Source organism: Petaurus breviceps, unplaced genomic scaffold (genome assembly GCF_028583685.1).
Source record: "Petaurus breviceps papuanus isolate PSGF00001 unplaced genomic scaffold, PetGlider_PUasm1.0 188, whole genome shotgun sequence".
NCBI classification, from domain to species: Eukaryota; Metazoa; Chordata; class Mammalia; order Diprotodontia; family Petauridae; genus Petaurus; species Petaurus breviceps.
In genome coordinates this window covers 24,276,814-24,303,202 of record NW_027185804.1, presented here as the reverse complement: position 1 = coordinate 24,303,202, position 26,389 = coordinate 24,276,814, and the positions used below count along the sequence as shown (strand labels likewise).

The 26,389-nt window shown below is 43.7% G+C and overlaps 1 protein-coding gene across 4 annotated transcripts in view; it reads right to left on the bottom strand.

The window, feature by feature from the left end:
- EHF (ETS homologous factor) overlaps positions 1 to 26,389 on the bottom strand; it is a 75,719-nt gene that overhangs the window by 12,870 nt on the left and 36,460 nt on the right. For 2 of the 4 annotated variants that reach the window (XM_069091401.1, XM_069091399.1), the window contains 5 exons: positions 20,306 to 20,443; positions 13,232 to 13,477; positions 8,445 to 8,507; positions 5,915 to 5,983; positions 5,747 to 5,815 (listed from right to left, as the gene is read on the bottom strand). In XM_069091401.1, coding sequence (XP_068947502.1) covers positions 5,747 to 5,815; positions 5,915 to 5,983; positions 8,445 to 8,507; positions 13,232 to 13,477; positions 20,306 to 20,402 — 544 coding nt within the window. In that variant the 5' untranslated portion in view covers positions 20,403 to 20,443. The remainder of the gene's footprint in view (positions 1 to 5,746; positions 5,816 to 5,914; positions 5,984 to 8,444; positions 8,508 to 13,231; positions 13,478 to 20,305; positions 20,444 to 26,389) is intronic. The other 2 variants (XM_069091400.1, XM_069091402.1) reach the window with 2 other exon arrangements.

Sequence of the window (26,389 nt, the reverse complement as noted above, 5' to 3'; positions counted from 1 at the left end):
CTGAACAAATGATGGTATATAAATGGGATAGAATAATATTGTACTGTAAGATATGATGGAAGAAACCATTTCAGAGAAAACTGAGAAGACATGTATGAATTGAATCAGTTGAGTGAGTAGAACCAGGGGAGCAGTTTATATTATAACATTATAAAAAAGACAAACAACTTTTGAAAAATAAGAACTCTGATCAGCACAATGGCCAACCAGAATTCCAATATGTAGATGATGACGAATGCTACCCATTTCCTAAGAGAAGCGATAGACTCAGGGTACAAGAGAAGACATTTTTTTTAACATGGCCCCTGCATGAAGACCATGCCCATTTGTCACAAGGGTTTTATTTTTCTTCCCCCTTCTGATAATTCTGTCTTGGTGGGGAGGGGAAAAAAAATGGATCTTTGTTAGTCAAAAATTAAATTAAAAAAATACCAAGGGAATTGAAGTAAATGGCCTCCCAGGTTCTTTCCAGCTCTCGATGTATGATCCCATGCCCACTGCACCTCTGTCCTTGGTCTTCCTAACACAGGGCCCCTCTATCCAGAGGCCCAGCAACCCTGGCGAACTACAATGCAAGTGTTAGAACATGACTTCAACTCCACTGCCTTGCTCACAACAGAGATTAGGGGTATTTGCATATGATTCAGCTGTGAGCAATTTCTTTACGGGATATACAAATTTCAGTGTTATAAGAGGCTGCAACGCCCTAGCTTTAGGCCCAACAAGCCAGTGGATAAACACATCAAGCCAAAGTTGGCATGACAGGGCCCCAGGACTATCAGGCTCATCAAAAATACTGGCAAGGCTTTTATGAAAATGGGCAGATGTCAGAGAAATCAAAACAAACTCAACTTCCCCCACCTCCACTTATCAGAGAGGGCATCAGTTTAAGCCAGGCCCCGCCTTAGCTCTGCTGGTTAATTGTCCTCAAATATAGAAAAGTCCTCAATCACAGGACTTTTTATGAAGCCTAGAGATTCAATGATGGAACCCACTGGTAATAGCAGATTGGTAGGACGACCCTGGTTCAGACTAGCTGTGGTTAGAGGCTGCCAGAATCTGAGCCCCCATCAGTCAACTGGGGAAATGTAATGGGATAAATAGGCAACTTGACACAATGAATGGAACATTGCCCATGGAGTCAAGCAGACCTGAGTTAAAATCCTGCCTCACTTACCAGCTTTGTTCCCCTCAGCAAGTCACTTAACCTTTCTATGACTGTCTTTTGTTTTTCATCAATAAAAAGGAAGTTGTTGGCTTGGATAACTTGTGAGGTCCCTTCTGGTTCTTAAATTCCAAATTAGATAATTTTTGTAAATTTCTTAGCAGAGTGTCTGGTGCCCAGTAGGTGTTTAATAAATGTTCTTTTCCCCTTCCCTAAATCTATGACCCTAGGAAGTCCTAGACATCATAGTCTCAGAATTACAGCTGCAGGGCTGGAAGGGACCTGCCTCAGAGATCACCCAGGCCCATCCCCCTCTTGTTTACTTCTAATTTATCCTGTATATGGATTGTTTGTATGTTGTCCTAGACTGTGAGCTCCTTGAGGGCAGGAACTGTCTTTTAGCTTTCTTTGTGTTCCCAGAGCTTAGTACAGTGCTTGGCACATCATAGAAACAGAATAAATAAATGTTTGTTGACTGACTGATCTTTGGTTTTACTGGACAGATCTCATCTGGAACTGCTAATAATAAATCTTCCCTTAGACACCACCACTAAAACAACTAGATAATAGTATTTATATAGAGCTTTAAGATTTGCAAAGAATATTTTAAAATATCATCCCATTTTTGGAATTTATCCTTGGGAGGAAGGTGCTATGATTATCCCCATTTTATAGATGAGGATACTGAAGCAGACAGAGGTTAAGTGATTTGCCTGGGATCACACACATAGCTAGGAAATGTCTGAATTCAGACCTTCTTGACTCTAGGTTGAGAGCTCTAGCCATTGTACCACCCCAGCTATATGGAATTAGATGCCTTCCCGTCACCTGAAAAGCTTTTTTTCCCCTTCATTCTCTAAAGCATACAAGGAGCCAAGATTTTTTTTTTTTTTTTGCTGCTTTTTGGAGGGGGGAAGGCAGGGCAATTGGGGTTAAGTGATTTGACCAAGGTCACATAGCTAGTAAGTGTTAATTGTCTGGGTCTGGATTTTAACTTAAGTCCTCCTGACTCCAGGGCCGGTGCTCTATTCACTGAGCCACCTACCCGCCCCAGAGCCAAGATTTCTTACCCCCATTTTCTAGCTTGGAATAAAAGCCAGGTTTAGCAAAGCCAAGTTCCCCAGGCTCGGTGATCAGATCTGTGCCCTTAGCTCCGACCAGACCCAATTATCTCCAAGTTGAGCTGTTGATTTGTTCAAACTCATTCCTTTTCAGTTCCTGCCTCCTTCCAAAGAATCCATTAGAGGAAGTGGCATTAGCTAAGAGTCCAGGGACTTGTGGGAAGAAATACAAACTGGGCTTTCTCAGGCCGGGTCCTAGCTGTGAAAGGTACAGCCCAGTCTGGGTGTGGCTTCATTTTCATAGTGTCAGAGCTGAGAAGAGCCTCAGAGATCATCTTGTAGGAAACTTTAAGGCAAGATGACCGACTTCAAATGTCCCAGTCTGTGGGTGACCAGAACCAGAGCCCCTTAGTCCCATTGAGCTGAACTACTCTCAGTATAGGCTGATAAATTCCAGTCTCTTTAAGTAGAGACTTCATTCACTTAGGAAGCATTTACTTATTGACCACCCTGCGCATGGCACCGGTGAGCTAAACAGAGATGAGTAGTTAATAATGCCTGGAAATATTAATCCTGGTTTCCATTCCTGATTCGTGCTCATCCTATGTTATACCCCTTCCCACATTCTACAGGGCAGCCAAACTGGTTTTCTTGCTGTTCTTCACATAGAACACTCCATTTCTCATCTCTAGACTTTTGCTTCGGCTCTTCCCCATGCCTGGCATTCATTCCCTCATCTTTCAGAATCCCAACTTCCTTCAAAATTCTCCTCAAGTGCTGTCTTCTGCATGAAGTCTGTCCTGGTTCCTTAAGCTAGTGTACTCCACATCCCCCACCTCCTTCTCCTAAAATTACCTTGTATTTATTTGGTAAATATTTTATGTACATATTATCTCCCCTGATAGAAAGTCAGTTTCTTGGGAGCAAGGATTGCTTCATTTTTGTCTTTGTAGCCCCAGTGCTTAGCATAATGTCTTAACAATCACATGTTGACTGGTTGAAGCAAGGGACAGCCATTTGAGTTTAGTAGGGATGATCAGGGGGTACACCTTCCATGAAATGCAGGTTCCCCTAACATCCCTGCCACACAGAATGAGAACTGGGGCAGAGCCAAGTCCTCTGGTTTCCCACCCACTGGTTTATCCACCCCAGTACCATGACTGTGACTTTGGAAAGCTTTTATCTAAAGATATTACCTTGGAAAAGTGCTGGCACAGATTTCATGAGAATCAAACCCTGCACATTGACCTGGTACCAATGCATTTCTTTGTTCCATTACTACCTTTGGGTCTCTTTGAGAGAAGAAGGGGAGTAGGGGAAGCCACTTCTTGGTCTTACATTAAAATACTCTCTTCTCAACTGGCATTCAAGGTCTTCCACCATCTTATCCTAATCTCTCTCTCTCTCTCAAGTCTGATTTTATTATATCTTCTCCCTGTAACTTACTATTGGGTCAAACTGGATTATTAGCTGTTTACCAAATATTCCATCTCTAGTCTTCCAGTCTTTGTATTGGCTGGCCCTGTGCCTGAAATGCCCTCCCTCCTAACCTCTAAATCTTAGAATCTCTGGCTTCCTTTAATACCAATAGCAATAATTATAACAACAACATCATCGCATTATAAAAGCTTACAAAGTACTTGACCTATAATATCTAAACTAATCCTCACAATACACCTGTGAGGTTGGTGCTGTTATGGTGAGGAAACTGAGGCTGAGTCTCATTGGCTAATTTGCTCGGGTGGCATGGTTAGTAAATATCCAAAGCAAGATTTGAATACAACTCTTCCAATGCTAAATCATTCCCAAGGCTTAGTTTCAGCAGAAAAGGAGGCTTTTTCTGGTCCCCCATATTGCTGGCTCCTTCCCCTCTCAAGATTACCATCCATCTATTCTGTATGCACCTTTTTTTAGTCTCCCCAATTAGAAGGTAAGCCCTTTGAAGGCAAGGAATATTTCATTTTTTTTTCCTTTGAATCCTCAAAGTACCTGGTATATAGTAACTGCTTAAGAAATGCTTGTTGGAAAAAAATTGAATGTACTCCCTCCTCTTTTCTGTTTTTCAGAGTCCTCTAGCCTGGGATGTCTTGAGAAGCAGCAGCCCCTCTATGGCTGAGGGGCTTTAACTAGAGGCAGGATGAGGTGATGTATTATATCAAAAAGGCTCAAAAGGTCATAGATTTAGAGCTGAAAACACTGAGTCCAACTGCCTTACTTTACAGATGGAGAAACTGAGGCACCAAGAGCTTTGGGTTTTTTGTTCTTCTTGTTGCATACTAATTTGCCCAGGAACATACAGCCAGTAAGTGTCTAAAATGGGCTTTCTACCCAGGTGTGGGGTAGGCTAAAAGACAATCTCTGAATTCTGAAATTCTATGATTCTGTGGCAGGTTCTGTAAGCCAATGCACATCCACATGGAGGGGGGTTAAGACTGCCCTCTCTCCCCACTATCAAGCATTTTTTCATTTGGTACCCACCCACAAGGCTGATAGGTCCAGGGACTTATGGACAGTAGCATATGAGACAGCTAGGTGATTCAGGATCTAGGGGTAAGGCAGACCTGAGTTCATATCTGACTTTAGGCACTTGCTAGCTGTGTGACCCTGGACAAGTCACTTAAACTGCTATTTGCTCAGTTTCCTTATTTGTCAAATGAAGATAAGAACAGCACCTACCTTTGAGGATTCTTGTTGGAATATAAGAGATGATAATTGCAAAGCTGTTAGCACAGAACCTGGCACACTGTAAGCATTATAGAAATGTAAACCTCTAATATCAGCAACAGACTATGCTCACTGATGCATTATAAGCATCTTTGGTAATGACTAATAAGGCATCGGGACTGGCTCTAAAAGTAGGCACAGTTGGCAGCCACCCTTGTTGGGGTGATTCCAAGAGTTTATACAGAACTATTATGCCCCTCACCTACAATACAAATACCTTGCTTAGAACTGAAATTTCACAGCCTGAGATTCAATCCTTTGGCTTAAGGCATTCACACACTCAAAGAATGTTAAGCCTGAAAGAGCCTTTTTGAGGCTACCTAGTCCAATCCTCTTGTTTTATGGGGAGGTGGAGACTGGGGGACGGGAATTGAGGTCCCACAGTTGAAGCTGGAACCCAAAGTCTATAGCATCAGGCTTCCCTACACTTTGTCTCCCCATGAAATGCAGGCTTCAAACCATCACATTCAATATTGCCCTAATTTATATTTTAATGGGAACATTTTTAGGAAATTCTTTGCTGAAAGCAGATTTTGCTCAGGATAGATACGGGGAGGCAGGGGCAAGTGTAATGACAATGGGGGTAGTGTAGGGAGAAGGACAAAAAAAAGGAGAGGTCAACTCAAAAGAATAACAAATCCATTTAGAATTCACTTGCTCTGAATATTGGAGATCTCCTTGGAAATGACTGCCCTTCCCCAAGTCACGTGGGAGCCAATTACATAGGGAAAACTACATTGAAAGTGAGTCCTGGCAAAGGGAATCAGACCATCAAAATTATAATTGATTATCTTACCAATTGGGAGGTGTCCAGTGGTTGTCATGGAGATCTGAGCTCGGCAGAAAGTTTTGCTGTCCATCATTTCTAAATCAAAGAAAGACAAGGGAAGTTTAGAAGCTAGCCCTTTACAAAATGGCATTGTGGATAATTGGAAAATGTCTTGAATGGGAGGACGGTAGTTACCTACTGTGCTACCATAGTTTGCATCATATAAATAATTATCTTCTTTCCAAGTGGTCATGATGGAAGGATCTGAAAGGAAAAAGAAAAAAAGAGGGAATTCAGGGGAGCAAGAAAAAACATTTGTGAAGTCACCAGCTTTGTGACTTTTGAGATCACAATGCCTTTCCCTGTCCTCCAATCCTCTGTTTTGTCTCCACCATTAGAACATAAGCTCCTTGAGGGCAACACTATCTGTTTGTATTCCTATCCCTGACACCTAACACAGTGCTTAATAGGATAGGAACTAGTCGATTTCATTGATTATAGGGAACTCCCACACGAGAGAACTGGCAGATTGGTGCCATTTCTGAAATATACCATCTTAGAGAACTGTGTAAAACTCAGAGGGTAAGTGACTTGGCCACAGTCACACAGTCCATCTGTGTCACAGGCAGGACTCAAACCCAGGCCTTCCTGACTTCAGAACCAGATTTCTATGCCCTATACCATGGTGCCTTTCACATCATGATTACTTAATAAGTGATTTTTCTTCATCTTATTCATTCGAGTATCTCCTGACCATCTTCCCACACTCTATCCCTTTCTAGCATAAATAATTATCATCATATTTTCATGTGGAGGTGGGGAGAGAGCATAAGGGCAACTTTTTCAGGACAAATTTGTCTAATTAATGAGCATTGATCTTTATAAAATGATACATTTTCTTATAATTATTTGAAGCTCATCCTACGTTCAGTCTGTTTCTTGGCCCAAGTCCATTGATCCTCAGCCCCACACCTCTGAATCTCTCCAGTTACCCTCAGGGGTAGCAGGATTTTTTTTCCTAAAATGAAACTAATCTTAATCCCTTTTAATTAAAAAAAAAAAGTGAATCCACCTATGGCATACAGCATTTTAAGGAGAAGAGTTTGAAAAGCAAGTAAAAATGTGGGGGGGCCTAGAAAGAGCTGGGATGTCCCTCTTTGCACAGCAGATTTGGGGCTGGGGAGTACTTCTTCTCAGCCATGAATGTCCCTTTAAATTTCTCAATCAAAGATAAACTCCCCTCCACCCATCCAAAGTGAAACCTAACCCCATAGCATCCCCCAATTGCTGGCTGGTCTCCAAAAAGAAACTTCCCTTCTCAGTTGTTTGAGCTCTGTTAAAGCCAGCAACTAATTAGGACCATATCCTAGTGTATTTATCTTCCTGGCTTAGGAAATATGAAAAGAACTCTCCCTCCGCACCCCCACCACCCCAACTTAAAGAATATTTATATTGTTCCCAAGAGGAAAGCATACACCTGGCAGAAGAGTTAGCCTGGGGAAGCATCAAGAGACCTGGTTTTGAACCCCACCTGTACCACCGACTGTCCATGTGACCTTCATCTGTCCTGTCCCCCTTCCCTGGGCCTCAGTTTCCCCATCTGTCAAATGAAGGGTTGGTCTAGAAGGGATAGATAAGTCTAAGTCTATGATCCTCTGAGATCTTCATTTTGTTTTTACTGCCTAAATCATATGAAATCTGACTCATTGCCTAAGTCCTGTTTACGACATAGGGATTTAGCTGGTATCCTAACTAAGAGCTACATGTTGGGGCACCCCAAGCCGTAGCTCTTTGGGTTACACCCTCTCCTTGTTTGGTCACCTCATATGGCTGCTGTTTTGTAAAGCAAAGCTGGCTCAGGAGGTGTGTGTATGTGGGGGGTTGTTGCCCCCTCTTGGGACCTTCTCTTCTCTCCCTCTTCCAAGGATGGATCATTCTCTCCACCCTTTAGCTCCACTCTCCTGAGCTGGTACCACAAGAAAGTTGGGGTGCTCGGGAAGGAAGAATGGAACTCTTTGGGACTTTCCCTGAAACACTATTCCCTGCGTCCTTGAGAAGGGTGCCTGTGCAGTCACTGAAGGGAGGGGTTTAAACTCCTGGTCATCCCATACATGGGGATGCCCAGCAAAGCCTAATTAATGTGCTTAACCACTCTTAGATTGCCTTTAATAATGGAGAAGTAGCCATCCGGTAAAGGAGTAAACACATGCACTGGGCTAGTTTCAGTTCTACATGATTCCCAAAGCACCCAAGGGCCAAGTTCTGGTCTTGGGTGCCTGGAACTTGGGTGCCTGCTCAAGCTAGTGACACGTTCTTCTTTCCTCTCCCCTGGCCCACAACTAACCTGGGACACTAAGATTTAGAGTCAGAGAAACTGGGATGGAACTCAGCTCCGCTGATTGCCACCTGTGTGACCTTGGATAGGTCACTAAACATCTCTGTGCCTGTTTCCTCATCTGTAAAATGAAGTTGCTAATCCAGTATCTTTGCCAAGAAAAGCCCAAATAGGGTCACACTTATTCAGACACGACTGAAAGGACTCAACATCAACAATAACACCTCTAATACCTGTCTCTCATGAGCCTCAAATTAGCTAATTTATGGAAAGCACTTTGCCAACCTTGAACCACAATATAAATGTCAGCTGTTTTTTTTTAAGTCCTTTCTCTCTAACTCATCCCTCTCTATAGGGATCTCTCCACCAGGAACGAGAGGCACTGCTCACCTGCTTGTTCTGTCTTCACAATGACATTGTGGGTGGACTGGAACGGGTCACTGCTACATTGGCCTGTGGAAGATGGTTTGGGAAAGTTAAAATGATGGGACACCAAGCTCAAGATTCTGACTACTGTGGGCTAACTGGCCACAACACCTGGGTGGGGTCAGGGCCAAGGTGGGAAAGGCTGGACCTCAGCTGACTGTCCACCTGCCTGAGCCCTTCCTGCATTCATTCAGGGGGCCCCCATGGCTCCCACCAACACACACCATCAGCCCTCTCTGGAGGGCTCTCTTTCCTCATAAAAGCACTTCTGTTGGCTTGTCTGTGCAGATCCTGAACTCTCCCAGGAGAACGGAAACTTCTTGAGGGCAGCATAGTCTAGTGGAAAGAACACTGAATTTAATGAGAGGAGCAGAGTTGGAACCCCAGTTCTGCTAACTGCTACCTGAGCAACCTCAGGTCCCTCCTCCTAAAAATGAGGGAGTCAATCATTCTCAACCTCAGTTTCCTTGTCCTTAAAATAAAGAAATTGGACTAGATGGTCCTTTCCAACTTTAAATCTGTGGTTTGGACGGTCCTATATTGGATAGCCCTAGATTCAGGGAAGAGGAAGGGACAGCAAATAGAGGGGTGAGCGGAAGGAAACACTTTATGGCCAGTTGGTCATTCTCACATTCAAGAGGGTGGTTTTTGTCTTGTCTCTTCAAACCTGGCACAGTCTCCCACACAGTGAGGGATCTGTGATCTCATTCATGGGAATGGATTCTCTCCAATGAAAGAGATCACTATCACCCACCTTGCCTGTCCTTTCATCCTGGGCAACTCTTATCCATATCCTCATGGAATCTACCCAATACACCAATATGCTTGTTTTCCTGATATCCAGAGAATACCAATGCACAGAATGTTTAAAAAATGGTTGCCAAATGAAAAAGCACATAGTAAGTTCTTAATAAATTATTCCTTTTTTCCTTGTTTCTCCCCTTCTTTCCTTTCTCTCTCCCTCCCTTTTTTCCTTCCCTCCCTCTCTTTCCTTCTTTTGTTCTCTTTCCCTTCTCTTTCTTCCTTCCCTTTCTTTCTTTCTTCCTTCCCTTTCTTTCTTTATTTCTTTCCTTCTTTCTCCTTCCTTCCTTCTGAATTGCACTGCCCTGTGGATTCATCTAGAACAATGGGATTGGGGCAGCCTGGATTTCCCAAACTTCCACAGCCTTAAGAAGAGATTCACTTCCCGCAATGACAACCCTTTGGCCATATTCTTAGAATATAAGCCCCCATAGAATGAAACTCCCTGAGGACAAGGACTAAAGTTTCACTTTGGGTTTTGTATCCCTAGCATTGGGTTAGGGTAAGTTGTGGAGATACTAAGAAATCCTTGTAATTTGAATCGATTGAATTGAAGACCGTGATTCTCCATTTATACAAGGATAAAATGAGTATTAAAAATAATATCGGAGAGACTGATAGCTAACATCCATGTAGCACTTTGAGGTTTGTAAAGTACTTCACACACCCTACTTCATTTAGTCTTAAAGCCACATGTTGAGGGAGATATTATAGGTAATATTAAGGCCCATTTTATGTCTGGGGAAACTGAGGTCCCGAGGTGACTTGCTTAAGAGTAGGTCTTCTGGAGCCTAAGTCCAATACATGATCCACTATACTAAGCTGCTAATATTGCAATGGGAAAAGCTGGGATGAGCGAGAAAGAACTGACAGAGAGCAGGAGGAAGTTGGTGTTCCTTTTTCCGAATTCAATCATCTGTTTTGTGTGTAGACACAGCCTCTGAGTTATGTCTGGAAGAACTGAGTGCTCATTGCCTGGTTCTGAATGCCATTCACACTTCTAAGCAAGGTTTGATCCACTGTCTTAAAGCAAGGGGCGGTCAGAGTCAGGAGGGGGATTCAGATCCAGATTTTGCTGTATGATCTTGGGTAAATCACTTAACCTCTTTGGGACTCAGTTACCTTTTCTATAAATGAGGCAGTTGGACCAGGTGGCCCCCAAACTATCTCCCAGCTTGAGGACAATGAAACTTAGCAACCTGTTTTCTAATCCTGTATGGGTTCATCCTGTTTCCCCAAATGCACAGCTAGTGAGTGCCTAGGGGCAGGCACAGTAGAACCTTGTACCTGCTGCCTCTTCTGTCTCCTCCCCCAGGGTGCCAACCCAGGGCTAGGCACATGGTGGTGCCTTAACAAGCAATTGTCTAATAAATTTAGATTTGTCCTAAGGGATTAAAAACAAACACATCTGTTATAAGCGACCTCTGTCAGCTCAAAGGCAGCAGCCACCCTGGGATCATAGATTGGTCAAGGAGAGGCAGGCAGCAGGTACAGAGGAAAGAGTCTGAGGACCTGAGTTCAAATCCCAGCTCTGCCACTGTCGGTGTGACCTTGGGCATACTCTTAAATATACCTGGGCCTCATTTTCCTCATCTCCAAAATGACAGGGTTAAACTTGCTGACTTTTAAGGTCCCTTCCAGCTTTTAAATCTATGACACAATGACATCCCCCGGGGTTCAGTCAGGCCAAGGCTTGAAAAAAGTGGATTTTAATGGGAGGCGGGGAAGGGAAGGAAGGCTTTTTATTTCATCTGCCATCGTTTGAGTCGTCAGGTTTATTTTTAGTGTTTTGTTTGGTTTGGTTCTAGTAAAATAATAAATGAAATGAGCAACCGCCGTGAGCTGGGTGCAAAGGAACGAGGGAATGAGTGACAGATAGATGAGCTCATCCAAAATGGCGGTGGGGCCGCTCTGGGGTGGAATGTTCCTGAACCAACACACCAACATTCTCTCCCTCGGCTCAGGTTCCTTCTCATGCTGATGGCAGCTGTCAAGGGTCTGAATATCGTTCCCATCTCCCGTGCTGCTGCTTCCAAATACCCAGGTTAGCAGTCCAAAGGCCCCGTTGACAAGGAATCAGTTCCCTTCCCTTTGGAGCTAGGCCTTTCCCCATGTGCTTAGAGAAAAGAGCTCATTTAGAGCATGTTACTTGGGAGTCCTTGGTTTTTTCGTGTTGGATGACTTTACACAAGTGTATACTAGTGTAATCCCTTCTTGATTTGAACAACACATAAGTAAATAATACCATGTAGCCTGTATCAGACAGACTGCATGCCATCTTGGGCAGGGGGGAGGGGAGGAAGAAAAAAATTTGGAACTCAGAATCTTATAAAAATGAATGCTGAAAACTACCTTTATATGTAATTTGAAAAAATAAATAAACCATGAGTTTTAAGTCCAGTAAAATGTAAGCACTTTGAAGGGGGGACTGGTTTTTGGTTTTTGATTCTTTGTTTTCATTCACGTAGCCCCTAACAAAAGCATCTTGCAGGCAGACGATCAATACTTGTCAAATGAAAATAATCAGACCCTGCTTCTTTGCAGAGGTGGAGGAGGGGCAGGGTATGGTATGGAAGGGGACAAATAATGTCACTCTTTTCCAATATGCTAGTTTAATTTGTTGAACTTTTTTTCTCTCTTTTTTTGTTGTTGTTTTATGGGATGGCCTTCTGAGAGAAGGATCCATTGGCAAATTTAAGGGGATGTAAAATCAGAAGGTAGCAATAAACAATTTTAAAAGGGAAGGGAGAAGGAACTCTTAGGATTATATGTTCAGACTGGCAGATCCTTGGAGGCCCTCTAGTCTGACTCTTTCATGTCACAGATAAGAAAACAGAGGTTCAGGCCAAAGGACTTGTCTGTGGTCAGCCATGTAGCAGATGGAAGGACGCCTGGGGGTGGACCCCAGGCCCTGTGGTTTCAGACTCAGCGTCTTTCACCCTGACTCCCTTTAAAAACAGTTAAAATAATTTTCTATCAGTGTTTGGAAATAAAAAATATTAGGCTGTCTCTATTCTATATAGAACCTGTCATTTAGGTATTAGTATTTTATAGTATCTCAGGTGGCCAAGAGATCATAAGTTGGTAAAACACGCAGTGCTTAGGTCAGGGACTCCTGGCTTTTCTCTTTGCTTTTTGTACACCTAGCAGTGTCCTGCCCTTAAGCAGGCACTTAGTAAATGCTTATTGGAGTGAATTGAGAGGCAGTGTCTTACACCTAGTAAGACTTGGTCAATGCTTGTTGGACTGGAATGAGAGTCAGCTTGATTTAGTAGGACAACTGGGTTGGGAGTCAGCTGCCCTGGTTTACAATCTGACTTACTACCTGGGGAATCTCAATCAAATCTTCACTTTTCTGTGACTCAATTGTTCCATCTGTAAAATGAGGTGAGATGACCTCCAAGTTTCCTGCCAACTCTCTATGACCCTACTGATTGGAATTATACTGATGTTTATCTGTATCCAAGGCTCCAAAGATTAAAAAAAAAAGTATAAATATACACAGCTCCTGGGGAGGGGATTCCTAGTGAGAATTTTGAGGCTGGCTGTCAAGTTATCAATAGAATAAATCTGAGTCATGCTAAATTTTGCTAAATTAAATTTTAACCTGACCTTGTGAGCTGGTGATGGGTTTAAGGGGCCTGAGTTCACTTTAGGGGCTTCCTAAAGAACCATGACTGGGTGGATGGCCAGCCCACTCCTATGTTCATGAAAACTTAGTTGGGATGAGAAGGGAGTCGAATCTTCTGAACTCTAAAGGATTAGGAACTCATAAGGGATCTATATTGCCTCCCATTTTTCTCCTTGCCATTTCTTTAACTAGAAAAGCTGAACTAAAAGCAATCTCGGTCCTCTTTGCCAAAGAATCCTTTCTCCCGGAGCCATGCTCCCCTCCCAACATGTCTAGCAGATGGGGCTGGGGGACAGGAGGTGGGGAGGAGCGTATTCACCATTCCACTTGAGATGTTGCAGGTTGTTATAAAGGATCTGGCCAGCTGCCCCCGCTGCTCGGCTAAATTCTTGTAAGGTCATACTGCACAAATGTTCCCCGTTGATGTCGAATTCCTGGAAGGGGATGCAGTTGGCATCAAGCTGGTTGGTGTCCAGGAGGTGCTGGAGCCACTCCCACACCTGGTACTTGGTCCAGTACTGGGGATGAATCTCATGCCACTGGCCTCCAAAAAACCCGCTGGAAACTGAAAAAAGAAGAGATCGGATGAGTGACCTGGGAGCGTTCTCAGGGATGGTGACTAGGGGACCATTTTTGTACTGGGTTAATCGATTAACAGAAAACACATCCATAAGGAGTGGGTTGGAGGGGGGGTGGGCAACATGTGGGGGAGGAGTTGGTCTGTCATTTATGCCTGGATAGATACAGAGGCATAGTAAGAATAACAACAAGATAGTAAGATATAACTTATTAAAGTTTACACAGTATTCTGAGTGGAATGGAACTCGTTTCTGGATGTGGCCAATGTTACTATTAGTTTTGATTGACTACACTTATTTGTTTTTCTTTTTGGAAAAAGGAGGTGGGAGGGAGAGTAAAGTGTGTTAATTGGGGGAAAATAATTAAATAATACGTGTTCTGCATAAGTGTTTCGTTTGCTCCTTCCAGAAAGTCTATGAGGTAGATTCTACAAGTACAATTTTTATCCCCATTTTACAAATGAGAAAATTCAGACTCAGAGAGGTTAATGGATTTGCCAACAGTCACACAGCTATTAAGTGTCAGAGGCAGGATTGGAACCTAGGCTTTCATTCAACACTCCATCTGCTCCAACACACCAAATGTCTGCAAGGCAAAAACGGCAGAGTTGGAGATTTGGGATTTCAGCCTAGCTGGACCACCTGCTCTCTGGAAAGCTTCAGTCAACTTATCTCCTCTCTGGGCCATCACTTCCTTCCTAGGAAAATGGATCTAGTAATATTTTCCCACCTCTGTCACTGCCAGGGAATTTTATGAGGAAAGACAAGAGACATGACACCTTGTGAGTGCTCAGGGCTCCTTAGAAGAAAACTAAGGAGAGCGTGATTATATTTTCAGCAGCTAATTAACCACAGGCCCAGTAATTAACACACACACACACACACACACACACACACACACACACACCCTGGCTGGTTTCCTGTGCTCTTCCTCATACATGACAGCCCATGGACCCCATTACAAACCCTTCTTGCCTCTGCCTCTTACAAACCCAAGCTCTCTTCAAAACTTAGGTCAAGGAGATAGGAAGCTTTTCCGTACACCCCCAGCTGCTAGGATCACACCCTCTCCTAAAACTATCTGGCATTTATTTCCTCAGCGTGCTCATGGGCATATATGAAGAAGTATGTACATACGTACACAAACACACAGATGCAGGGAGAGGGCTAAAGACAGGACTAGGGATAGAGATAGGAATGAGGACAGAAACAGGGATAGGGACAGGAACAGAGACGAGGAAAGAGAGGAATGTGTTGTTGTTCAGTCATGTCTGACCCTTCCTGATCCCTTAGTGGGGTTTTCTTGGCAAAGGTACTGGAATGCTTTGCCATTTCCTTCTCCAAGAGATAGGAATAGAGATACGGATAAGACTTGTGATTTGAATGGCAAAGGGAATTCCTGGAGGAAGAAAAGCCCTCCCCCAATGCAGGATGACACCTTCTGAAACTTCATAGTCTTAAAAGAATTTAGAGGAACATCAGAATATTAAGGGACTTCCTCGGGGCCATACAACTAACATGTTGTTTGAACACGTGGACATGAATATGTGTCTAGGCTATTCAGCATATTTTGTATTCATTTATATACACGTAAGTGAATTCTCTGAGATAGTGTAAGTTTCTGGAGGTTTTCGTATTCCCAGCCCCTGACATGGTACCTGGCACGTGTCATGTGATTAATGCTGGTGTAGCTTCTGAGGAGTCGGGGTCCCCTCCAAAACCAGGAGGTGTAGGAAAAGGACATTCACTGGGGCTTTAAAGTTATGCCTAAACGTATCCTCATTATGGATGTTCCTTCTCCCTTAGCATTGCTGTTACTTAAAAGGAATAATTAGGGGCAAATGAACAATCTAAATAGTGTACAAGATGGTCTCTGATGTCCCTGCAGCTTTAAATCTCTAATTATGACCCTATATCATATCTGTTTGCCAAAAGCCTAAGTTACAAAAATTTCATCGTGGGAAAGTTAACTTCCGCACCATAGGAAAACTGGCTGAGCCAAATGAATTTACCAGACATATGTTGGGAAAGCTAGGTGACTCAGTGAATCGAGCTCTGGACCTGGAATCAGGAAGATCTGACTTCAAATAAGGTCTCAGACACTTACTGGCTGTATGACCCTGAGCAAGTCATTCCACCTTGCTTGCCTCAGTTTCCTCATCTGGAAAATGAGTTGGAGAAGGAAATGGCGAACCACTCCAAAATCTTTGCCAAGAAAACCCCAAATGGGGTCATGAAGAGTCAGAAACAACTAAAAATGACTGAACAAAGTATATGTTGAGCCCAGTCTGACCTCAACCCATTTCAGGTACATGTCTTACCCTTGATAATTTTTTTTTTTTGCTTTTTGGAGGGGGGAAGGCTGGGCAATTGGGGTCAAGTGACTTGCCCAAGTGTCTGAGGCTGGATTTGAACTCAGGTCCTCCTGACTCCAGGGCTAGTACTCTATTCACTGGGCCACCTAGCTGCCCCTTGCCCTTGATAACTTGAGTCCATCCTACAAACAAACTCATTTTCTTTTTGTGCATTTTGGCTACTTTACTGGGGAAAGGAGTAGAGAGATCCATCTAAAGAGCATAAACAGGTTTAGAAAATTCAACCCTTCTCATGATAAGAAAAAGCCAATGGAATACTGTCATTTATATTCAGATTAAGGAGGTCCATTTGCATGACCCCGAAAAGTAGAGAGGAAACTCAAACAACCAACCACAAACACTGGGAAAGAAAATTACATTGGGAAGTTATTCCCCAAGGATCAGAAGATAAGGCTTATGGTATCATGGGGAAGACAATGAATGGCTGTCTGAGACCTTGGGGTCTCTAGCTTTTCTGTCAGTGATTCTAAAGTACAGTGGTCCAGGCCATGTTATCTGTGACGTGCTTCATATTTGTGGCATGGTTCTGCAGGCCCCAAAGCAATGGCCAAAGAGAACTTCTTTAGGATTCCACGGTAATCTCTCTCTCCCTCAGAACTTAGCCCAGTTCTTGGCATAGAACAAGGCTTGCTGATTGATTGATTTCAATTCCATTGCTTTGATCTCAGCAACCTTGGGAGGATGGATATCATACTGATTTAGGGAACAAAAGCTGTTGGATGCCAAAAATGGGCACAATGATGATGGGAGTTCAATCAAACCCAAGCTCCCTGTTGCTTTTCAAAGTGAAATTGGCTCCAAATATCTTGTTTTTAAAATGGATCCCATCTTCCAAAATTCAATTCAATGATCGAATCAGGCACAGTGTTTGGTACTGCAGATAGGCAAAGACCAAAATCAAAACAGCCTTTAGCCTCAAGGGGCTTATACTCTGCTAATGGAAAACAACTTGCTTAAGTAAATGCATGCAAAGTAACTTCTGGAAAGAGAGGTTAAGAATAGGGAGGGGAAGGAGGGAAGACAATGGACTATGTGCTACATTGGGAGTCAAGGATACTAAGGGTAGAGATCAGGAGGGTGAAGATTCCAGGCATGGGGGGGGCAGCCCATGCAAAGGTAGAAAAGGGAATGTGTACAGGGAACCCCCAAGAGGTCATTTCATGAAGGGAAACAGTCCTGAATGCCAACAAGACTTCATAACACCTCACAATGAAGAAGGGAAAACTACACTCCAATACTCAGTTATTGAAGAGACTCTGGAAATGCCCCAGTACCTAAATTATGGACTCCATTAATGGCCTGGGGCCATGTAAACATGGCTTCTGGGAATGGGTCCTACATCTTGGTGTACCTACAAAACTGGTTTTCCATTTTAGCTTTTATTTTAAAATTTGAGATAGCATGGTGTAGAGAAAGCAATGGACTTGACAACAGAAAGGCCTAGGTTCAAATCCTACCTCAGGCACTTACTAGCTGGGTGAAGCTAGGCAAGACGTTTAACTTCATCTTTTCTGTGCCTCAGTTTCCCCATCTGGAAGATGAAAGAGTTAGACTCTAAGGTCCCTTTCAGCTTTAAATTCTCTGTGATATACTTAGTTGTATGACCCTACTCAAGTCCAATGTCTGAAGCAACTTCCTATGACTATAGGTTGCAGAGAAGTTACTGACCTGTATCTGCTGAGGAAATTTATTCACTTGGGAATTTCCTGTAGCAATGAAACCAAGTCTAATCCCCAGACTTAGAGGCAACCAGGTGCCACAGAGGTTAGAGCATAAGACCTGGACTCAGGAAGTTCAATTCTAGCCTCAGATACTTATTTGCTGTGTGACCCTGGGAAAGTCACTTAACCTGTCTGCCTCAGTTTCCTCAATTGTAATATGGGGATAATAACAGCATCTACTTTTGCAGGGTTATTATGAGGATCAAATGAAATAATACATGAAAGATGCTCAGAACATAGTAAATGCCATATAAATGTTTGCTATCAAGATTTTCAAATTGACTTGATATAGCCAGGCAATTTCTCTAGATTCCCCAAAGAAAGCCCCACTCACTGATTGTTGGGGAGAACCAGAGAGCTGCACATGGTCCCCAATTCCTTTGTGTACTTAGTATCAGCAGAGACTACGACTGGAGGCCTCAACCTCCAAATTTGCTGGAGGAGGAAAGCAGCCCTGGAATAGTCCTGACTCCTTTCTCCTGTCCCCTTCACCATCACCTACAGCCAAGAACCCCTGCTGTGCCCAGGGTCCCCAGACACTGAGAAGCAATAAACTCTCTCAGGGAAAGATAAGCTCCTTGAAGGGAGAACAGTGCCAGGCAAATCATAAGCTCTCAACAAATGTTTCCTGAGCCCAAGAAACTGGTGACATCCTGAAAATACCTTCCATCTACTTTGCATCTGGCTTGCTTGTACCTGGTTATTTACATGGTGTCTTCTCTGTTACACTCCTTGAGGGCAGAGGTGGTGTTTTTGCCTTTCTTTGTAAATGTAGTGTCTGGCATAGAGTTAGAGTAAGTAAGTAAATGCTTACTGACAAAAATGAACTGAATTGGATTGGACTGAACTGAAATTCACTGCATGGAGAGCCTCATATCAGGGTTCTCCTTGTACAGAGAGGGAGTTACAGACGCTTGTTAATGATTGATCCCTTAGCTTATTTCTCTACCCTATTTGTTCCTCTAGTAATTGTAGTATTTGGATCTAGAAGGGGCCTCATAGATAACTGAGTTCAACTTTCTCATTTCATAGATGAAGCTGGGGAAAACCCGACTGCTTTTCAGTGTGTGAATGCCTGTGGAATTGTATGGCTCTGTTCACATTCTGATTCACTCTGCAGCTATCCAAGGGGAATTTAAAAGTGTGCCATGATCTCCCCACCCCCAAAATAGTCACAACTGAGTTTGAAAGAAGACAAAGTTATTTCCCCCCGTCCAGAACTTCTCATATCTGGGGCGGCAATTGGAAAAGTAGAGTCCCTCATAAAATCATAATGTGGCTTCTCCTTTCTCGGCCTGGCATGGGCCTCTTCCTTGCATAATAAAAGAAAAATCTTCATCTGAAATATTAGGAACTCTTTGGAAGGACCATGATTATAAGTATTAAGTTAATAACCTGGTGCTGGAGAGCCTTGACTAAGTCTCCTCCCCTATTTGATAAATATTAGGATATACTGGGCCTTAAGAAAATTTGAACCCAAGTTCAGTATCAAACTTAGTCAAGCCGGGCCTCATGGAATGGAAAGAACACTAGTTTGGGAGTCAAAAGAAATAGCTGCTGTGGAGGTAAATTCAGCTGGGAGAGGGCTATATGTCCCTTGCCCCTCCCCAGCAAGGGAGATTGGGTTAGAAAGATGCACCATGATGGAGGAAATGTGGGAGGTTGCAAAACATACAACCTGAAAGTCACAATTTGAGAGATGGGATATCAGTAAATCCTTACTAGTCAGGCACTGGTTATGGTGTTATGGAAATTCAGACAGCTGAGTACAATTTCTCCTTCTTCTACTCACCACACATGTGACCGTAGAAAAGTCACTTAACTTCTCTAGGCCTCAGTTTACTCAAAGGTAAAATAAAGGGGCTAGATGGCCTTCCAAATCTAGCCCTCTTATCCTATGAATTATAGCTCCACTATTTACTATTTGTTATGACATTGGGCATATTGTTTAACCTTTCTGAGACTTTTCTTAATCTATAAAAATGGGGTTGAAGTAGATGATCTCTATGGTCCTTCTTGTCCTAAACACTATGATTTAAAAAAAAAGGGGGAGACAGCTAGGTGGCACAGTGAATAGAGCACCCAGCCCTGCAGTCAGGAAGAACTGAATTCAAATCCAGCCTCAGACACTTGACATGTGACCTTGGGCAAATCACTTAATTTCAATTGCCTTGTCTTCCTCCCTCCAGAAAAAAAAAAAAAAAGGAAAGAAAAAAGAAACCAGTAGAGTAGAGAAATAAGCTAGGGGGTCAAACTGACAATAAATAAGTCTTTTCTAGCTTCTTCGCCTCATCCCCTATGAAGTGATATATATGGGCTGAATGCTTACTATCCTACTTTACGTTCTCTTAATTTAGTAAAGAATTAAATAGAATTATTAAGCCATCTTCAACCCCCAGCACCAACCTTGTCCTGTCCTGTCTTCATTGAGAAGAAAGGACAAAAGCCTCAGCTACTACCTCTCCCAAGTGATTCCACTCAGGCATCATGCTCCAGGACAGGAAGACAGGAACTGGAGAACATTGCCAAATGGAACCAAGTGGGGGAAGGCCATCATTCCACAAGGGAATCCACCGTTAAGAAGTTACACCTTCCCACCCCAACCTAAAAGTCAATGTTTCTCTGCGACACTGTCACCTAAGATGAAAAGAACGGACTCACGGGTATGGGGGAAGTAGTAACAGGCACTTAACCCCACCCAGAGCCAAGGCCCTCCTACCATTGCATGTGGGGTAACTGTCTGTCCAGGCCGGCTGTTGGTGGAGAAGATGGTTGCTGGAATTGAGATTCATCACACCACTTCCTTCCAAAATCATGATCTGTAAGGGTATCCAACCGTCCGCTCAGTTAATGCCTTCTTGACAAATGCCATTTGGAAAGCGCCAGCAGTAAAATGTAAAGGAGAAGAGAAAAAAAAAAAGTCAGTTCTTCAACACCAGCCCCAGGAACATGTTGCCGCAGCCCTCATCGGTACAGGCATTACTCTCCCACAATTAAAATTTCCATGTCCAATATTCATATGTATGAGACAAGTTTTTACAGCCACCCATTCATAAATGAATAATCTCCAATCAGGAATGAGGCAGAATGAAGGGCAATGCACCTCTCACCAGGAGATGCTGGCCAGCCTCCAAGTTTACAAAAGTGAAAACACCAAAGGGTGTGTGTTTTTTTTTTCTTAAAGCAGTATTCCAATCAATTAAGTCAAAGAAATGGACATTTCCAGTGAGTTTATGACCTAACATTATCTCCTCAGTAGTCCCAGGGCACCCATGTACATGCATCCCTCCACACCCAGCTCTCCCACTGAATTGCAGAGGGGTCTGTCGTGGGCCTGGCCCATGAACTGGGGACTTGGCTAGACTCCCCAGCCCCTGGTATCTGCTTCGACTTGGGGCACTTGGGACCTTGCACAACCCTGGCTTTGCTTCTTAGAAGCTCTGCCCACCTCCTCCCACCCTCCAGCCCCCAAACACCGATGATAACTGGACTTCTTTCCTTGTTGGTGCATTAAGAGATGAAGATAAGATGGTCTTGGGAGCTAAATTAGAAATATAGTGTAGAGGAAAGAGAAAGCATTGGCCTTGGAATCAGAGGTTTTGTCAGCCCTGTCAGCACTCTTTGTGATGTCATTCAGTGTTTTCTTGACAAAGATACTGGAATGCTTGACCATTTCCTTCTCATTTTACAGATGAAGAAACTGAGGCAAACAGGTTGAGTGACTTGCCCAAGGTCACACAGCTGGATTTGAACTCAGGAAGATGAGGCTTCCTAACTTCAGGCCTGGCTCTCTATCCACTAACACCACCTAGTTGCCTCTTGGGAACAGAGCATTTGGATTCAAATGCTGACTTTGCCACTTACTAAGCTCAGTGACTGGGTAAGTCACCTTATCTCTCAAGAGTTTCCATGTCCTCAGCAGAATGAGGTCATGTAACTAACCTCCAGGGCCCCTTTTGATTCTGATTGTCTGTGTTGTTTTCCCCCTTGCAAAATAAGGGGGACTAAGCCTCTGAGGTCCCCTTCAGTTCAGAAATCTATGGGCTTATGATTTTAATAGCTATCAGTATCAAGGAAGATGGGAATGGGGGGCATATGGTAATCCCCAGATCCTCAGGGAAATCTAGCTGTAAAGAACCTGACCCAGGAGTCAGGAAAACTGAACTCTAATCTCAGGCTTAGATTATCACTTGTCCTTTGGGACTTAAAAAAATCAAGGAGTAGGGTTGGACTGAATGGCTTCCTAAATCCATTTCTGCTCCAAATCCATCATCCTGTGATCCTACCTATGTAACTTTGGGCAAACCACTTCCTCTCTATGGGGCCCATTTTCCTTACTTGAAAAATTAGGAGGTTAAAGTGTGATCCCAAAGCTCTTTTTTTGCCTTCAAGATGGTATTATCTGAGAAGAAAATAACTGTCTGAGCTGTCCTACCTTCTCAACAGCTGGAAGGGTAAGAGGGGCAGGAAGAGGTGTGGAGGATAGAATCTCCTTCCCTCTGTGCCCTATTTACCCAAGGCCTGGGCTCCCAAAAGAGCCCTCATTGGCCTTCCCACCAACGTACTTAGGAAAGTTATTGTTTAACGTTTGAAGGTCTGAAGATCATAGCCGAACCGGTCTGCACAGAAAGATTGGGTAGGCGGGTTTCCACTTCATGGAAGACCAGGGTTGGAGGGAGGGGAAGATTGGGGGTGTGGGGGGACAAGAGAAGGCCTAGGCTGGGGGTTAGCTTTAAATTCTTCCATCCCATCCAACCAGCTGGGGGTGTTTAAAGTGTCTGGTTCCACAGAGCACAGAAAGAGGCAGGCAGCTAAAGACCAGAGGGTAACCTGGCCATCTCTGGGGCAGGAGAGTGGGAAAAGGAGAGATAAAGCCTCCATTTGCATTTTCCAGGTAACTGAGCTCAGCAGCTTCTTGCCCAGACTCCTCCTAGATACCTCCTGGCCCCAAGCACCCAAGTATAGGAGGTCACAGGCTCAGATTTAGATTTAGAACAGGAAGGTCCCCCACAAAGCACCTAAACAGTCCTCCCTCATTTTGTAGAGACGGAAAATAAGCCCCAAAGATGTGCTCGTCCAGGTCACAGAGACAAACCCCCTGAGACCTCGGTCAAGCTGACATCAACCAATTTCAGTTCTTTGCATCTGCCTGGCTGTCCAACCAGTCTGACTGACTCCATCTGATTTAGTGCTCTTGCCTAGCACAGTAACTCGACCCCAAAGGGTGTGTGACCAAGGGGAGGAAGGGTGACAAGATGGATTAAATCCCACCCTCCCAGCCACAGCTAATCATGGGGTTTGTCTCCTACACAACCACACCTACCACTACAACCCAATACTTCCCTGACTCTTTTTCTGTAGCTTGGCAAGTACCCAATCTTGCCCCTTTTGAGCTGGCCATCATCAACCCACCTGGGACTTTATAACTTAATCCCAATTCCAGAAACTACACAGGTGCCATTGGGAAAAACTTCCCCCACCCAGACCCTAACATACCTAACCAGGAAAAAAAATTCTGATAAGAATGCTGAATGCAAAAAGTCTGAGACCAATGCACCCAGTCTCCTGCCCCTATCTGTTCCACAAAAACAATGTTACTTTAGCTGAAATCATTCAATCAAGAAACAACCTACTGTGTGCCAGAAAGAAAAATAATGGAAGCATTCTCCCCTCCCCCATTATAGTCACGATCCTGATAGCTATAGGGTGGCTTCAAGCATAGAGCACTGGGGCTGGAGTCAAAAAGACCCGAGTTCAGATCTAGCTTCATACTTACTAGCTGGACAAGTCACTTAACTTTGGCCTGCTTCCTTTTCCTAAAATGGAAAATGGAGGTTGTAAGGGCACCTACCTACCAGAATTGCCATGAGGATAATATTAGCACAGTGCCAGGCCCATTGTAATAAATGCTTATTCCCTTCCTCAAGACTAGAGACTTTCTCTTTTGTTATCAGGGCTTACAGCTGTGCATAGTAGGCAGTTTACTAATTGATTGATTGACTGGCCTCCAGGAGCTTTCAGCTTATCAAGAGACACAACACTGGCAGGGTTAATAAAGTGTAAACAAGAGAGAATCTGAGGTTAGAGTCAATTCTATTGGATTTTAACCTAATCTGCCAGGAGGATAAGGACTGAAAAAAGAAGGTCACTGGGTTTAAGGAAGACACTGTTTTAAGTAGTTAAGGCTGGGAGGCAGACTGTAATTTAAAAAAAAAAAAGGGCAGAGTGCAGTGGGGAAAGTCATCTTTAAGATCCACATTGCTGCTCCCTAACTCTCTCCTCCAACCCCTAGCCCCTAAATCCCTAACAGCTGTTTCACTGATTTTAGTAGAAGCAGCAATATAATAGAAGCCTTGGTCCTGGAGCCTGTGCAGATCTGGGGGTATAATGATTAGGTCCCATAAACCTTGGAAAAGCAGCAGAAGGAGCATTCTTTGGATGTGTTTAAATCCCAGCCTTGCCATTTACTAGCTTTTGTGACCTCCAGTCTCAGTTTTCTCATCTGTGAAATGGGAAAGTTGGACAAATTGGCCTCTGGGGCACCTCCCAGCTCTAAAACTAGATTCCTCAGGCCCATTACAGATTTAAGTCCCAAGAAGGGACTGATATGAAATGCCTTGTCAGTGTTAGTTGCTCTCCTCTCCAGATGCCCCACCGTCACAGCCCAGGAGCTGGCTCACAGAGCAACAGGCATCACTATGGCTCAACCACGGTGTCCCCCCTTTTTAAGAGAAAGCTGTTAGAGCAGTGAGCTGCCCATTTAAAGAGTATATAAAATGGCTCCTACTCATAAAACAGTTTATGACAACCCTTGCTTCATCAGAGTTCATCTGAGCCCACATGAGTACAAGACTGTGGGACTGCTGGGGTCTGTTGAGTAACCAGCTCTCTCACCCACACCTAGGAGAGCTGATACAGGGCATCCAGGAGGGAGAATGCCATTTGGAAAGGGATGATTACAAGATCGTTTTCATTTCTCAGGCTAAAGAGATGCCCTCATAGGCAGAAAGATCTAGGTTCAAGTTCTACACTACCTCTGTTGGCTCAGTGGATAGAGCACTGGACCTGGGATTAGGAAAATTTGAGTTCAAATCCAACCTCAGATACTTGCTGTGTGACCCTGGGCAAGTCATTTAACCTCTGTGGGCCCCAGTTTCCTCAACTGTAAAATGGGGACAATAATAGCACCTACCTTCTAGGACTGTTGTGAAGATAAAATGAGATATTTGTAAAAAGCACTTAGCACAGTGACTGGGACAGGGTAGGTACTATATAAGTATTTATTTATCCTTGCCTTCCCCTGCATGACCCTAGGGAAATCACTGAAACTTTCTTTTTTTTTACTTTTTTGGAGGGGGGAAGGCAGGGCAGTTGGGGTTGAGTGACTCGCCCAAGGTCACATGGCTAGTAAGTGTTAAGTGTCTGAGGCTGGATTCGAAATCAGGTTCTCCTGACTCCAGGGCCTGTGTTCTATTCCCTATGCCACCTAGCCACCTGAAATCATTTAAACTTTCAATGCTGTAGGCAGGGAAGACTATAATTGGCAAAGAAAATGGCAGCCTAACTGCCTAAACTCCTGGAGGGGGAGTTTTCTTACCTGGAAATTCCTTATACCAATGAAATCACAGATTCCTGACCCTGTCTTAAAACCACCTGCTTGCCTTTCTATGGGGTTTAAATGGGGTTGGTAGCAGTTTGGCATATAACAGCTTCCTGCTTTGGGGAGAGCATTCTGGCAAACGTACTTCCTCCTTAAAAGTCATAGATATAGGACTCTAAGGTACATCAGAGGCCATCTAGCCCAACTCCATTCTGCAGAGGAAAAAACTGAGGCTTAGTGAGGTAATAAGTATCAAGAATCGGAACTGGAACCCAGGTGTTCTTCCTACAGACTCAATACTCTTCGAATTACACCATTCTGCCTCCCTCTGTTATCAACTTTATTAATAAGATTAAGATCTGTTTCATTTGGGGCCATTGATATTCCCAAAGCCTAACACAATACCTTGCCCACCATAGACATTTAATGCCTATTGATTATCATTAGGATTTTGGTCACTTGCTTCTTTCTCACAAAAGTAATAGCAAAGTGGAGATTTGGCCCCATTGACATTGATTGGCTAGTATTCTTTTCACTTGTACCACCCTGCCCATGGAAGGGACATTGCTCCTGTAGGGTAGAGGTGGAAATGGTCCCCATCCTGAGTCTTGCCAATTCTCATTTATTCAAAAGTGGCTTATGGCAGTTTCTTAATTCTCCAACAGTTTCTCTTCCCTTCCAATACTGACCACCCTTCCCTTCTGTTCAGCTGGTATCTGATCCAAGAATGCAAATTTAAATCATTCATGTTGAGCCATGAAAAAAAAATCCTAATTAGGCTAATAGGAAAGCTTCTGCTGTTAAAATAATTCGTTGGACCCACTTCAAAGGTGAGAGGGAAAGCAATGGGGGTGGGAGTTCAGTTAGTTATGCCATGGCTACCTTCCTGGAGTAGGAAAGACAGGCAGTGACTGGGTCTGACTCGATGCCCTCCTGGATTGCTTGGGTTGCACAATCCAGAGATTTGTTAATGCAAAGGGAAGATAGTTTGTTAGATTGACAGTTCTGGAGACAGAAGTCTGCTCCATAAGTTGACAAGCAGGAACTCCATGGCGTCCATTACCTGGCAGACAGTTACCAACTCAGTTCTCCCTGCTGCCTGCCAAATGGTTCTCAACCCCATCTTTTTCATTCGATTGGGATGCTAACTTGGGAAACTCAGATCATCTCTCTGTAGCATCTGCCTTGTCTACAAAGTAGGGG